Below are 13,513 nucleotides of genomic sequence, written 5' to 3'. Positions count from 1 at the left end.
TATTAATCAGAAGTGTTAAGTTCTGATTAATAAATAATCTTAATAGACAAAACAATTTAAGAAATAGATCAAGGAAGAAAACTATATGAAGAAAGGATTAAGTTTAAATACATTTTCCATTACATAACGGATTTTTTAGGTTCAACACACGCAATTAATTTTTCAAGTAATTCTCTCCACAAAGCGAATTGTCTTTTTCTTGTAAATTCGTTGTCGAATTTTCCGCTGTTCATTTTCTTATTATTTTCTATATATGTTACTAATATTTCTTTTTGTTCTTCGCTTATTTTTTAAAATAAAACATTCGAGGTTTTCATTTTGTTTCTGCGTACTATATTGCCACAAGACAACTTTTAACTGTAGCACGTGTAAACTAATTCGCGTTGATTTGTTTATAACTTGTTACAGTTAAGTTGATTGGTCGATTCATTATAGTCGCAAACCCAGATGCATTGTAAATAATCTCATCATGCTTATCGACAAACGTAAACAAGTGAATATGACCTATTTCCGCTCGCCTTTCGAGTTCGCTCGAAGAGTCTAACTCGAGACTACCAATTATGTGAGTCGTAGTAACACGAGTGAGTTCGATGACGTCAGTTCGAGTACAACACGAAAAACTCGAGACTAAGGGCACTGGGCGTGATCGACACGTCGGTAAATTACGTGACCAACTTAGTGCTGATAGTCTCCATCTATCTAGACAGTATAATGTGGTTTACAGTAAATGTTCTAGAAAAAATACTTATAAATATATGAGATATTCTTGTGTATTACGAACATATTTTGCGTTACGCTTAAACTTCACACATTAATATAGAGTAAAATTTTACTTTTTTCAAGTTTATATAATAATACAAGCAAACTATTTGTATTTCTTTAATATACAATAGTTAAAAAAAGGTAAAATAAAATATACTCCACATTTAAAATAAACACTTGTTAATATTAAAAATGACTTATTAGAAAAACAATTACGTAGTTTGTCAATATGTTTTTTAAACTCTGCCCTACAGGCAATAAGAGGGCCTCATTTCAAGCACATTATGGGTTTGGCCAGGCTCACAACGGGTGGTGAGGTACGGGGACCGACGTATCCAGTCCGTTCACTTTCTAATAATGTCCAATTACATTTTCCTGTATCCTTATTTTGTAATGTGCCACAATGTCTTGGAGATTTGTAACTGTCCTATCTTCTTTGTATTTTTTTATATTCCAAAAGATTTTGTTTTATTGCTTCTTGAAGATTTCTACATCTGCAAGTCTTTAAGTAGTACTGTACAGTGAATACAGTACATTAAAATATTCAGGTAAATTTGGAAAACNGCAAGTGTATGCGTTAAATTTGGAGAATCCGTGCTTTTTGCATGGAAAACTGTATGTGGCCGGCTCACGCTGTCAGGAAATCATCTGATTTATTCGTGTACAGCACCAGACGGAAAAACAAAAAATATTGTGTATCCACAAGCACTCCAATAAATAAATAGAATTGAAACGACACTTTGAAATGTTTTCCCGTTGAAAATTAATAATAATAATAAGTTTCAATTAAAATGATGAAATGTAAATTGAATTTTATCATAACAAGTTTGCTTGAATTTCCTTTCTTCTGAGATCGCAGCAATGCGCGACGGGTAAGCTAGTGATTAATAAAAATAATAAAATGTTACTTACAAATTAAAATCAGAAGAAATTTAACAAAGTTATAAACCGTGGCACCACGAACGTCTAGTACACTGATAGTGCTACTTGTTCGTAGATGGCGTGTATAATTGAATTAAGTCGTATACCAAACAAAAGTCGTATCCGAGCAAAATTTGTTTCGTCCAAACAGGACGTATTCTAAAGCAGACATGTACCGAGGTTCCACTGTATATAAAACATATTATTAGTTGATTTACTAATTCAATTTTAATAGGCTTTTGAGATGATTATTTAAAGTTAGTTTAAAATAGTCATCACACAATTATCTTTTATACTTTTAAAAATTTCATAATGTAATTTATATTTGATAATGAACTTTAGCTTTTCTGTTTTTATAATTAAATGGTATTTGTTATAATTTTAGAAAGCGACCAACTATTGAGGAGTGTTTTGAAAACAAATGGCTAATTCCAAGTGAATTTATGATAAGAAAGCGAGAACATGCCATATTTCTTACTCATCGCATCCATGAATTTTCTGAACAGTTTCATGCACAGAAAAGATTGTCTAGTCCACCTGCTCTACTTAATATGTTTGGAATGTCTATCTCCAAGTATGTATTTACATCATTATATATATTATATACAGTATATTATTTTATAATATAAACAAATTTTTAAATTTCTATAGATCTGTTTCTCTGGAGACAGATACGCTGGAAGAATTTTGAAATGAATCAAATAAGAACTACAGGTTTAAAATGGTAAATATCTTTATTTTTTCTAGATATATTTTCAACAGCTTGACTGAACTATTTATATCATAATGAATCAAATCTAATTTGCAATAATGCAAATGTTATTGCAGATTAAATTTGATTCATTGTTATTTATAAGCTTATATTGCACCTTTAATATATAAATTTGTCTAAAAAGTTTGAAATTAGTTTTGTCAATTTATAATTCAATATAACTGCACTAATTTGGCAGTTTGACAACTAATTAAAGAACTAAGTTTTTGTTTTAAAGTGACAAAACAAAATTTAGATAAACTAATTTAATTTTTACATTTTAAAATTCATGTATAAGAATAATGCTGCTAACAATAATATCCAAACATACATTGCTCAGGACCAGGACACTAAACTCTTTGGTATTTTTAAAAGGGACATCCTGAATCCAAAAACATTTGTTTTTCTTATACTATGTTTACACGTACAACTGTTTAAACATAAATTTGGCATTTCAGAGCTGCTCTCTGTCACAGCAACCTGGGAGGGAGGGTATGATGACCAGTGATATGACTTTAGTCTTAAATCCAGAAGTCCCAATCAATAGAGCTCAGTTTATGTATTGGATACAGTTTAATATTTTCTTATCTCATGAGGTGAGGGGACACCAATTTATTCTTGTACCTGAACCTGTCAGCATCTTTGCATGAACCTTGTATTTTGTCAAAATTAAGTTTATTGGGGACACCTTATGCATCTTTCATCCAAGTATAGCTCTGATAATAGCTGAAGTATATTTCCTAAACAAGTAGTGAAACCTCATTAAAAATTTAACGTTATCTATGCCTGAAGTTAGATTCAATTTCATGATTTCTCAAAACAATGTACAGAACTACCATTAATGTACAATGGTTATATCTTTTTTAAAATAAATATAATGAAAAGTATGAGAACTGTCCAATAATTAATGTACAGATCAAAATTATAACAACATATTTATTGCAAAAAAATCTTGAAAAAATTCAATTAATTTAGAAGCAGCATAATTTAGAACTATCCCTCACTGGAGATCTAGATCTCACACTTTAAAGTGTGAGAAGATATTCGTTATTCTGGCATTTACAATCTTAATAGCTTTGTAGTGGCATAGATGTAATTTTTTAATAAATTATTTATTGAAAAAAAGCAAAATTGTTTGAAAAATTACACCTACTCATAACTACAAAGCAGACAAATTCCTATATCAATTTTTATTAGTCGCTTAGATCATAAATAATCTTATAAATGCAAGAATATTGAATACATTTTCCACCTCCTGAAGTCGCTAGCAAATCGCCTTCATAACTCAACATTCAAACTCTTCCTAAACCGTCCTTCGTCCATCCTTACGTTCATAACAAGTTTCATTTTTCTTTGTCGTTCTTCTGCCCACGTCGTTTTTTGATGAATTAATAATTAATCAATGTAGGCTACGAGTATTTACGTCTCGTCGTAACTTTTATGCACAATTTAAAGTGTCCTGTCCAATCCGCTTGATATTTAGAATTCAATTAAAATGAGTTTTGTACATTCGAAAGGATCAGGAGTTACGGACTGTCAAGTCACTGAAAAGTCACCGACAGACTACATATATAGGAGTAAGAGTTGCCGATTTTCGAACTCTAATTTCTCCGCCCCTCAAACACTTAAAGTAATTCCAAATATCTCGTTCAAAAGAAAATTGTTTGATTAGATAGTGTGCAAAATTTCAAGATTTTTTGTAATGCAGTTGCCGAAATACAGTAATACCTTGGTTTCGGTTTTCATCGATTCTTCCTGCGAAAAATTTGTCTCAGATTTCGTCGGCGTGCCCTGTAACCTCACTGCTGATTTTGCGAAAACAAAGGGCGACCGACGCTTTTTCCTGCTCAGTGTGGCGTTGTTTCTCGATGTGTGAGCATTTTTAGTCTGCACTTTTAGCCAAACACTTCCGTTGCTTTCTTTTTTGTTCCATCTTAGAACCAAAGAAAGTTTCCAGATCCAGCAGTCCTTTGAAGAAGGCCAGGAACACGATCGAGTTAAAGAAGAAAATCATTGAAAAATACGAGAGCGACATTAAGATTGCTGAAATCGGCCGCTTTTATATTAATTTTATATTAATTTCTTATTGCTTTTAGTGTTAAACACTATATTTACTCTCTGTAAAATGTTTTTGGAATGTCTAGAACAAATTAATTGGATTTACATTGATTCATATGGAAATAATTGCCTCGGATTTCGCCCATTGTCGACGAAAACCGAAGTATCACTGTATAAGCAATTGAAAAGTGCAAAAATTGCCAAAAAGCTCTATTTTCTTGTTCTTTATTTGGCACTGCAGACGCTCATAGAGAAAAACTACTGGGTCTAGAAAGTTCAAATTTTTAACTTAAGCCTTTCTCGTTATCAGTGAGGATTTGGCCAAACTTTCGGTCGATAGGTCAAAGTTCTCCGGGGTTCCCCATAGAGCTAATTCAATTTTACTGTTGAATTTTATGCTTATAAAGATAAAATTGCATGGAAACAAATGAATTTTATTCAAAGTGTTACTCAGATTTACAAAATCTATAATTTATGTGAATTGAAACTTTTTATAACGCTTTTTCTAAAATGCGTATCGAAAACGTCGATTGGCACCGTGTTCAGTCGCCAAGTGCCTGTTCAATTGTACGTCATCGTCTCATGTCGTGACGTGATAATACAGTAATTAAACAAAAATATCTGAGATGTAAAAAATTACACCAAGTAAGAATTTATGACAATTTAGACGATGGTCAAAATTTTTCTTAGGTAAAGATAAGGTTGGCGCTTGGATAAATAATATACAGTACTGTACATATATAATTATAGGTAGCATATACCCGATATTTTACTGTCTCTGATAGAACAATATATAGATATTGGGGACTTCAATATAAAAAGACGTTCTTTTTTGTGGTGCTTAGGTAAACACAACCCGCACTTAATACTGTACCATAATTTAATTAAAAGTAAGAGAAAAATATTAAACATATTTTTATCAGATTTTATGAATGATGCAATTTTTATAGCCACTACTGTATTACAATTAACTATTCAATATCTTATAATAAATAAAATAACACTTGATTTCTTGTTTTTTTTTAGAAATTAAAAAGCACAACCAAATAAATATGCCTTCACCGTGATATTATGAATGTACAAAGTGAACCAGCAACAATTCACCGGAATATTTGTGACTTCTGCTACAAAATTATGTATTTGATGAAGTTGTGTGGCCATAGAGAATGTGAAGAATGTAGTTCTTGTAACATCTTTTATTTAATATTGTCTAAAATATATTTCTAAAAGAAATAACGTTATTTCTTTGCAGATATAATTTCGAAATAAACTTATTTAAACATCTGTGTAAGGGGCATTAAATTTTGTAACGTTATGGCGAGCACGTGATTTATGAAAGATTAGACGTGATTGCTTATGAAATACAATATAAATGTCAAGATTAGAACCAGCAAAAAGCCTCTTCAAATTTTTCACAATATGTTTCGGAATATCTTAGGAAATTTTAAGCCCGGTAGAACGTGGCTTAAAATTTCTTAAGATATTCCGTAGAACGTCATCCAGTTAGGCTATAAGCGGGAACGTGGCCGACCCAAAATCCTTCCTAAATTAGTAAATTTTGCGTCCGAGTAGGAACGAAAAACCGCTTTACGACTTTTTTGCATTATGTCTCGAAATATCTTCGTAAATTTTAAACCCGGCAAAAAGCGGTTGACATATGCCAGTTCGGGACATTAGCGAAGTTGTGACCGACGTTTTCATCTGTAAAACGTAAACGTCGAATGTCGAGCGCCGCTTACAAGATAGCGGTGCTCAACGTTCGACGTTAACGTTTTAGAGATGAAAACTTCGGCCACAACCTCGCTATTAGCGAGCAATGCGTACGAAAGTTCTTCATTGAATACGTATATTAAATGTACAATACAGCACATCGATCACACAAAAATAGGGCGATTACTTTAGCCCGGTGAAATAATGACGACGTACTGTTCGCACCCAAGACAAACGAGAAAGATAGACCTGGGCGTGATCGACACGTCGGTAAATTACGTGACCAACTTAGTGCTGATAGTCTCCATCTATCTAGCAGTATAATGTGGTTTACAGTAAATGTTCTAGAAAAAATACTTATAAATATATGAGATATTCTTGTGTATTACGAACATATTTTGCGTTACGCTTAAACTTCACACATTAATATAGAGTAAAATTTTACTTTTTTCAAGTTTATATAATAATACAAGCAAACTATTTGTATTTCTTTAATATACAATAGTTTAAAAAAAAGTAAAATAAAATATACTCCACATTTAAAATAAACACTTGTTAATATTAAAAATGACTTATTAGAAAAACAATTACGTAGTTTGTCAATATGTTTTTTAAACTCTGCCCTGCAGGCAATAAGAGGGCCTCATTTCAAGCACATTATGGGTTTGGCCAGGCTCACAACGGGTGGTGAGGTACGGGGACCGACGTATCCAGTCCGTTCACTTTCTAATAATGTCCAATTACATTTTCCTGTATCCTTATTTTGTAATGTGCCACAATGTCTTGGAGATTTGTAACTGTCCTATCTTCTTTGTATTTTTTTATATTCCAAAAGATTTTGTTTTATTGCTTCTTGAAGATTTCTACATCTGCAAGTCTTTAAGTAGTACTGTACAGTGAATACAGTACATTAAAATATTCAGGTAAATTTGGAAAACATGATTTGAATGACTCCTTTTAATTTTGGAATATTTTTAAGAATTTTTTTTAGCTGACTATTCACTAAGCATTTGTCAGTTCGAATAATGTTTGACTCATCAAAAGTTTTATGCGTATTAGAGGGTTTTTAATCCTGCCAAATCAGTGGGAATTTTTCGAATCCAAACACTTCTCGGTGGCTCTTTTGGTAAAGAAAAGATAGGAAAAATTTTATTTTCATTTCTATAATTTGTTTTGCAGTCACTAATACTACATCATCATGGTATTTTGAAAAATTTTACATATTCTGTAAAACAGTATAGCCTATATCCAATAATTATTACTTTATAATTACATTTTCCGGAAAAACATTCCGGTTTTTATGAATCCATTTTCTACGAGTCCAGCCAATCACAGCCCGGCACGTATGCAGTTTACGGACTACGGCTGTTTGAAAAGTTTCTTCCATAAAATTAATCGATTCTCGATTGGCAGCGCGTTCAGTCGCCAAGTGCCTATTCAATTGTACGTCATCGTCTCATGTCGTGACGTGATAATACAGTAATTAAACAAAAATATCTGAGATGTAAAAAATTACACTAAGTAAGAATTTATGACAATTTAGACGATGGTCAAAATTTTTCTTAGGTAAAGATAAGGTTGGCGCTTGGATAAATAATATACAGTACTGTACATATATAATTATAGGTAGCATATACCCGATATTTTACTGTCTCTGATAGAACAATATATAGATATTGGGGACTTCAATATAAAAAGACGTTCTTTTTTGTGGTGCTTAGGTAAACACAACCCNCATGAAAATTAATAATAATAATAATAAGTTTCAATTAAAATGATGAAATGTAAATTGAATTTTATCATAACAAGTTTGCTTGAATTTCCTTTCTTCTGAGATCGCAGCAATGCGCGACGGGTAAGCTAGTGATTAATAAAAATAATAAAATGTTACTTACAAATTAAAATCAGAAGAAATTTAACAAAGTTATAAACCGTGGCACCACGAACGTCTAGTACACTGATAGTGCTACTTGTTCGTAGATGGCGTGTATAATTGAATTAAGTCGTATACCAAACAAAAGTCGTATCCGAGCAAAATTTGTTTCGTCCAAACAGGACGTATTCTAAAGCAGACATGTACCGAGGTTCCACTGTATATAAAACATATTATTAGTTGATTTACTAATTCAATTTTAATAGGCTTTTGAGATGATTATTTAAAGTTAGTTTAAAATAGTCATCACACAATTATCTTTTATACTTTTAAAAATTTCATAATGTAATTTATATTTGATAATGAACTTTAGCTTTTCTGTTTTTATAATTAAATGGTATTTGTTATAATTTTAGAAAGCGACCAACTATTGAGGAGTGTTTTGAAAACAAATGGCTAATTCCAAGTGAATTTATGATAAGAAAGCGAGAACATGCCATATTTCTTACTCATCGCATCCATGAATTTTCTGAACAGTTTCATGCACAGAAAAGATTGTCTAGTCCACCTGCTCTACTTAATATGTTTGGAATGTCTATCTCCAAGTATGTATTTACATCATTATATATATTATATACAGTATATTATTTTATAATATAAACAAATTTTTAAATTTCTATAGATCTGTTTCTCTGGAGACAGATACGCTGGAAGAATTTTGAAATGAATCAAATAAGAACTACAGGTTTAAAATGGTAAATATCTTTATTTTTTCTAGATATATTTTCAACAGCTTGACTGAACTATTTATATCATAATGAATCAAATCTAATTTGCAATAATGCAAATGTTATTGCAGATTAAATTTGATTCATTGTTATTTATAAGCTTATATTGCACCTTTAATATATAAATTTGTCTAAAAAGTTTGAAATTAGTTTTGTCAATTTATAATTCAATATAACTGCACTAATTTGGCAGTTTGACAACTAATTAAAGAACTAAGTTTTTGTTTTAAAGTGACAAAACAAAATTTAGATAAACTAATTTAATTTTTACATTTTAAAATTCATGTATAAGAATAATGCTGCTAACAATAATATCCAAACATACATTGCTCAGGACCAGGACACTAAACTCTTTGGTATTTTTAAAAGGGACATCCTGAATCCAAAAACATTTGTTTTTCTTATACTATGTTTACACGTACAACTGTTTAAACATAAATTTGGCATTTCAGAGCTGCTCTCTGTCACAGCAACCTGGGAGGGAGGGTATGATGACCAGTGATATGACTTTAGTCTTAAATCCAGAAGTCCCAATCAATAGAGCTCAGTTTATGTATTGGATACAGTTTAATATTTTCTTATCTCATGAGGTGAGGGGACACCAATTTATTCTTGTACCTGAACCTGTCAGCATCTTTGCATGAACCTTGTATTTTGTCAAAATTAAGTTTATTGGGGACACCTTATGCATCTTTCATCCAAGTATAGCTCTGATAATAGCTGAAGTATATTTCCTAAACAAGTAGTGAAACCTCATTAAAAATTTAACGTTATCTATGCCTGAAGTTAGATTCAATTTCATGATTTCTCAAAACAATGTACAGAACTACCATTAATGTACAATGGTTATATCTTTTTTAAAATAAATATAATGAAAAGTATGAGAACTGTCCAATAATTAATGTACAGATCAAAATTATAACAACATATTTATTGCAAAAAAATCTTGAAAAAATTCAATTAATTTAGAAGCAGCATAATTTAGAACTATCGCTCACTGGAGATCTAGATCTCACACTTTAAAGTGTGAGAAGATATTCGTTATTCTGGCATTTACAATCTTAATAGCTTTGTAGTGGCATAGATGTAATTTTTTAATAAATTATTTATTGAAAAAAAGCAAAATTGTTTGAAAAATTACACCTACTCATAACTACAAAGCAGACAAATTCCTATATCAATTTTTATTAGTCGCTTAGATCATAAATAATCTTATAAATGCAAGAATATTGAATACATTTTCCACCTCCTGAAGTCGCTAGCAAATCGCCTTCATAACTCAACATTCAAACTCTTCCTAAACCGTCCTTCGTCCATCCTTACGTTCATAACAAGTTTCATTTTTCTTTGTCGTTATTCTGCCCACGTCGTTTTTTGATGAATTAATAATTAATCAATGTAGGCTACGAGTATTTACGTCTCGTCGTAACTTTTATGCACAATTTAAAGTGTCCTGTCCAATCCGCTTGATATTTAGAATTCAATTAAAATGAGTTTTGTACATTCGAAAAGATCAGGAGTTACGGACTGTCAAGTCACTGAAAAGTCACCGACAGACTACATATATAGGAATAAGAGTTGCCGATTTTCGAACTTTAATTTCTCCGCCCCTCAAACACTTAAAGTAATTCCAAATATCTCGTTCAAAAGAAAATTGTTTGATTAGATAGTGTGCAAAATTTCAAGATTTTTTGTAATGCAGTTGCCGAAATACAGTAATACCTTGGTTTCGGTTTTCATCGATTCTTCCTGCGAAAAATTTGTCTCAGATTTCGTCGGCGTGCCCTGTAACCTCACTGCTGATTTTGCGAAAACAAAGGGCGACCGACGCTTTTTCCTGCTCAGTGTGGCGTTGTTTCTCGATGTGTGAGCATTTTTAGTCTGCACTTTTAGCCAAACACTTCCGTTGCTTTCTTTTTTGTTCCATCTTAGAACCAAAGAAAGTTTCCAGATCCAGCAGTCCTTTGAAGAAGGCCAGGAACACGATCGAGTTAAAGAAGAAAATCATTGAAAAATACGAGAGCGACATTAAGATTGCTGAAATCGGACGCTTTTATATTAATTTCTTATTGCTTTTAGTGTTAAACACTATATTTACTCTCTGTAAAATGTTTTTGGAATGTCTAGAACAAATTAATTGGATTTACATTGATTCATATGGAAATAATTGCCTCGGATTTCGCCGATTGTCGACGAAAACCGAAGTATCACTGTATAAGCAATTGAAAAGTGCAAAAATTGCCAAAAAGCTCTATTTTCTTGTTCTTTATTTGGCACTGCAGACGCTCGTAGAGAAAAACTACTGGGTCTAGAAAGTTCAAATTTTTAACTTAAGCCTTTCTCGTTATCAGTGAGGATTTGGCCAAACTTTCGGTCGATAGGTCAAAGTTCTCGGGGGTTTCCCCATAGAGCTAATTCAATTTTACTGTTGAATTTTATGCTTATAAAGACAAAATTGCATGGAAACAAATGAATTTTATTCAAAGTGTTACTCAGATTTACAAAATCTATAATTTATGTGAATTGAAACTTTTTATAACGCTTTTTCTAAAATGCGTATCGAAAACGTCGATTGGCACCGTGTTCAGTCGCCAAGTGCCTGTTCAATTGTACGTCATCGTCTCATGTCGTGACGTGATAATACAGTAATTAAACAAAAATATCTGAGATGTAAAAAATTACACCAAGTAAGAATTTATGACAATTTAGACGATGGTCAAAATTTTTCTTAGGTAAAGATAAGGTTGGCGCTTGGATAAATAATATACAGTACTGTACATATATAATTATAGGTAGCATATACCCGATATTTTACTGTCTCTGATAGAACAATATATAGATATTGGGGACTTCAATATAAAAAGACGTTCTTTTTTGTGGTGCTTAGGTAAACACAACCCGCACTTAATACTGTACCATAATTTAATTAAAAGTAAGAGAAAAATATTAAACATATTTTTATCAGATTTTATGAATGATGCAATTTTTATAGCCACTACTGTATTACAATTAACTATTCAATATCTTATAATAAATAAAATAACACTTGATTTCTTGTTTTTTTTTAGAAATTAAAAAGCACAACCAAATAAATATGCCTTCACCGTGATATTATGAATGTACAAAGTGAACCAGCAACAATTCACCGGAATATTTGTGACTTCTGCTACAAAATTATGTATTTGATGAAGTTGTGTGGCCATAGAGAATGTGAAGAATGTAGTTCTTGTAACATCTTTTATTTAATATTGTCTAAAATATATTTCTAAAAGAAATAACGTTATTTCTTTGCAGATATAATTTCGAAATAAACTTATTTAAACATCTGTGTAAGGGGCATTAAATTTTGTAACGTTATGGCGAGCACGTGATTTATGAAAGATTAGACGTGATTGCTTATGAAATACAATATAAATGTCAAGATTAGAACCAGCAAAAAGCCTCTTTTCAAATTTTTCACAATATGTTTCGGAATATCTTAGGAAATTTTAAGCCCGGTAGAACATGGCTTAAAATTTCTTAAGATATTCCGTAGAACGTCATCCAGTTAGGCTATAAGCGGGAACGTGGCCGACCCAAAATCCTTCCTAAATTAGTAAATTTTGCGTCCGAGTAGGAACGAAAAACCGCTTTACGACTTTTTTGCATTATGTCTCGAAATATCTTCGTAAATTTTAACCCGGCAAAAAGCGGTTGACATATGCCAGTTCGGGACATTAGCGAAGTTGTGACCGACGTTTTCATCTGTAAAACGTAAACGTCGAATGTCGAGCGCCGCTTACAAGATAGCGGTGCTCAACGTTCGACGTTAACGTTTTAGAGATGAAAACTTCGGCCACAACCTCGCTATTAGCGAGCAATGCGTACGAAAGTTCTTCATTGAATACGTATATTAAATGTACAATACAGCACATCGATCACACAAAAATAGGGCGATTACTTTAGCCCGGTGAAATAATGACGACGTACTGTTCACACCCAAGACAAACGAGAAAGATAGACCTGGGGCCTTAGTCTCGAGTTTTTCGTGTTACAACTCCCAACGTGTTGAAGGTGTCACGTGGTACCATCTCACACACTGACGTCAAATTGGTAGTCTCGAATTCTAACTCACGTGCTTTCCCATCTCACCATGCGAGTTGCTACTCACGTTGAGTCGAGCATGTGAGATCGCTACACGAAAGTAAAAATGGCTGACGGATACGCAATTCTTATCGCTATCGAAGAGTTAGAAAGAGCCGAAAGACGTTGTTTGAGAAAGCAACGAATTTTTCGACCACAATACTGTAGATGACATTTCTTTTCGTGTCAAGTCAATACTAATAAAAAAACTTTAATTCATAATTGATAAATGTATACAGCAAATTTTTCTAAAAATAAAAAGAAGTATCTAATTCATCGAAAAAGAGTATTAAAATGATAGTAAATTATATGTATAGATTATTAAAAGCATAGACACTACATTAAGATTATTTATTAATCAGAAGTGTTAAGTTCTGATTAATAAATAATCTTAATAGACAAAACAATTTAAGAAATAGATCAAGGAAGAAAACTATATGAAGAAAGGATTAAGTTTAAATACATTTTCCATTACATAACGGATTTTTTAGGTTCAACACACGCAATTAATTTTTCAAGTAATTCTCT

The 13,513-nt window shown here is 31.8% G+C and overlaps 1 protein-coding gene and 1 long non-coding RNA gene across 2 annotated transcripts in view; both read left to right on the top strand.

The window, feature by feature from the left end:
- Positions 1-5,778, top strand: part of LOC111633538 (obscurin-like) — a gene marked incomplete at its 5' end in the record, with an annotated part of 27,860 nt that extends 22,082 nt beyond the window's left edge. Inside the window, 3 exons of the mRNA XM_023378120.1 lie at positions 2,069-2,257; positions 2,335-2,407; positions 5,519-5,778. Of these exons, the coding sequence (XP_023233888.1) occupies positions 2,069-2,257; positions 2,335-2,374 (229 nt within the window). The remainder of the gene's footprint in view (positions 1-2,068; positions 2,258-2,334; positions 2,408-5,518) is intronic.
- A 2,694-nt stretch (positions 5,779-8,472) lies between these two features.
- Positions 8,473-12,191, top strand: LOC111633536. The gene is made up of 3 exons (XR_002758072.1): positions 8,473-8,680; positions 8,758-8,830; positions 11,932-12,191. It is a non-coding gene; the product is annotated as an uncharacterized LOC111633536 (long non-coding RNA).
- Positions 12,192-13,513: the final 1,322 nt, after the last annotated feature.

Source organism: Centruroides sculpturatus, unplaced genomic scaffold (assembly GCF_000671375.1).
Source record: "Centruroides sculpturatus isolate CEXI.00-Female unplaced genomic scaffold, Cexi_2.0 scaffold780, whole genome shotgun sequence".
NCBI lineage: Eukaryota > Metazoa > Arthropoda > Arachnida > Scorpiones > Buthidae > Centruroides > Centruroides sculpturatus.
This window is presented reverse-complemented; position numbering and strand designations above follow the sequence as displayed.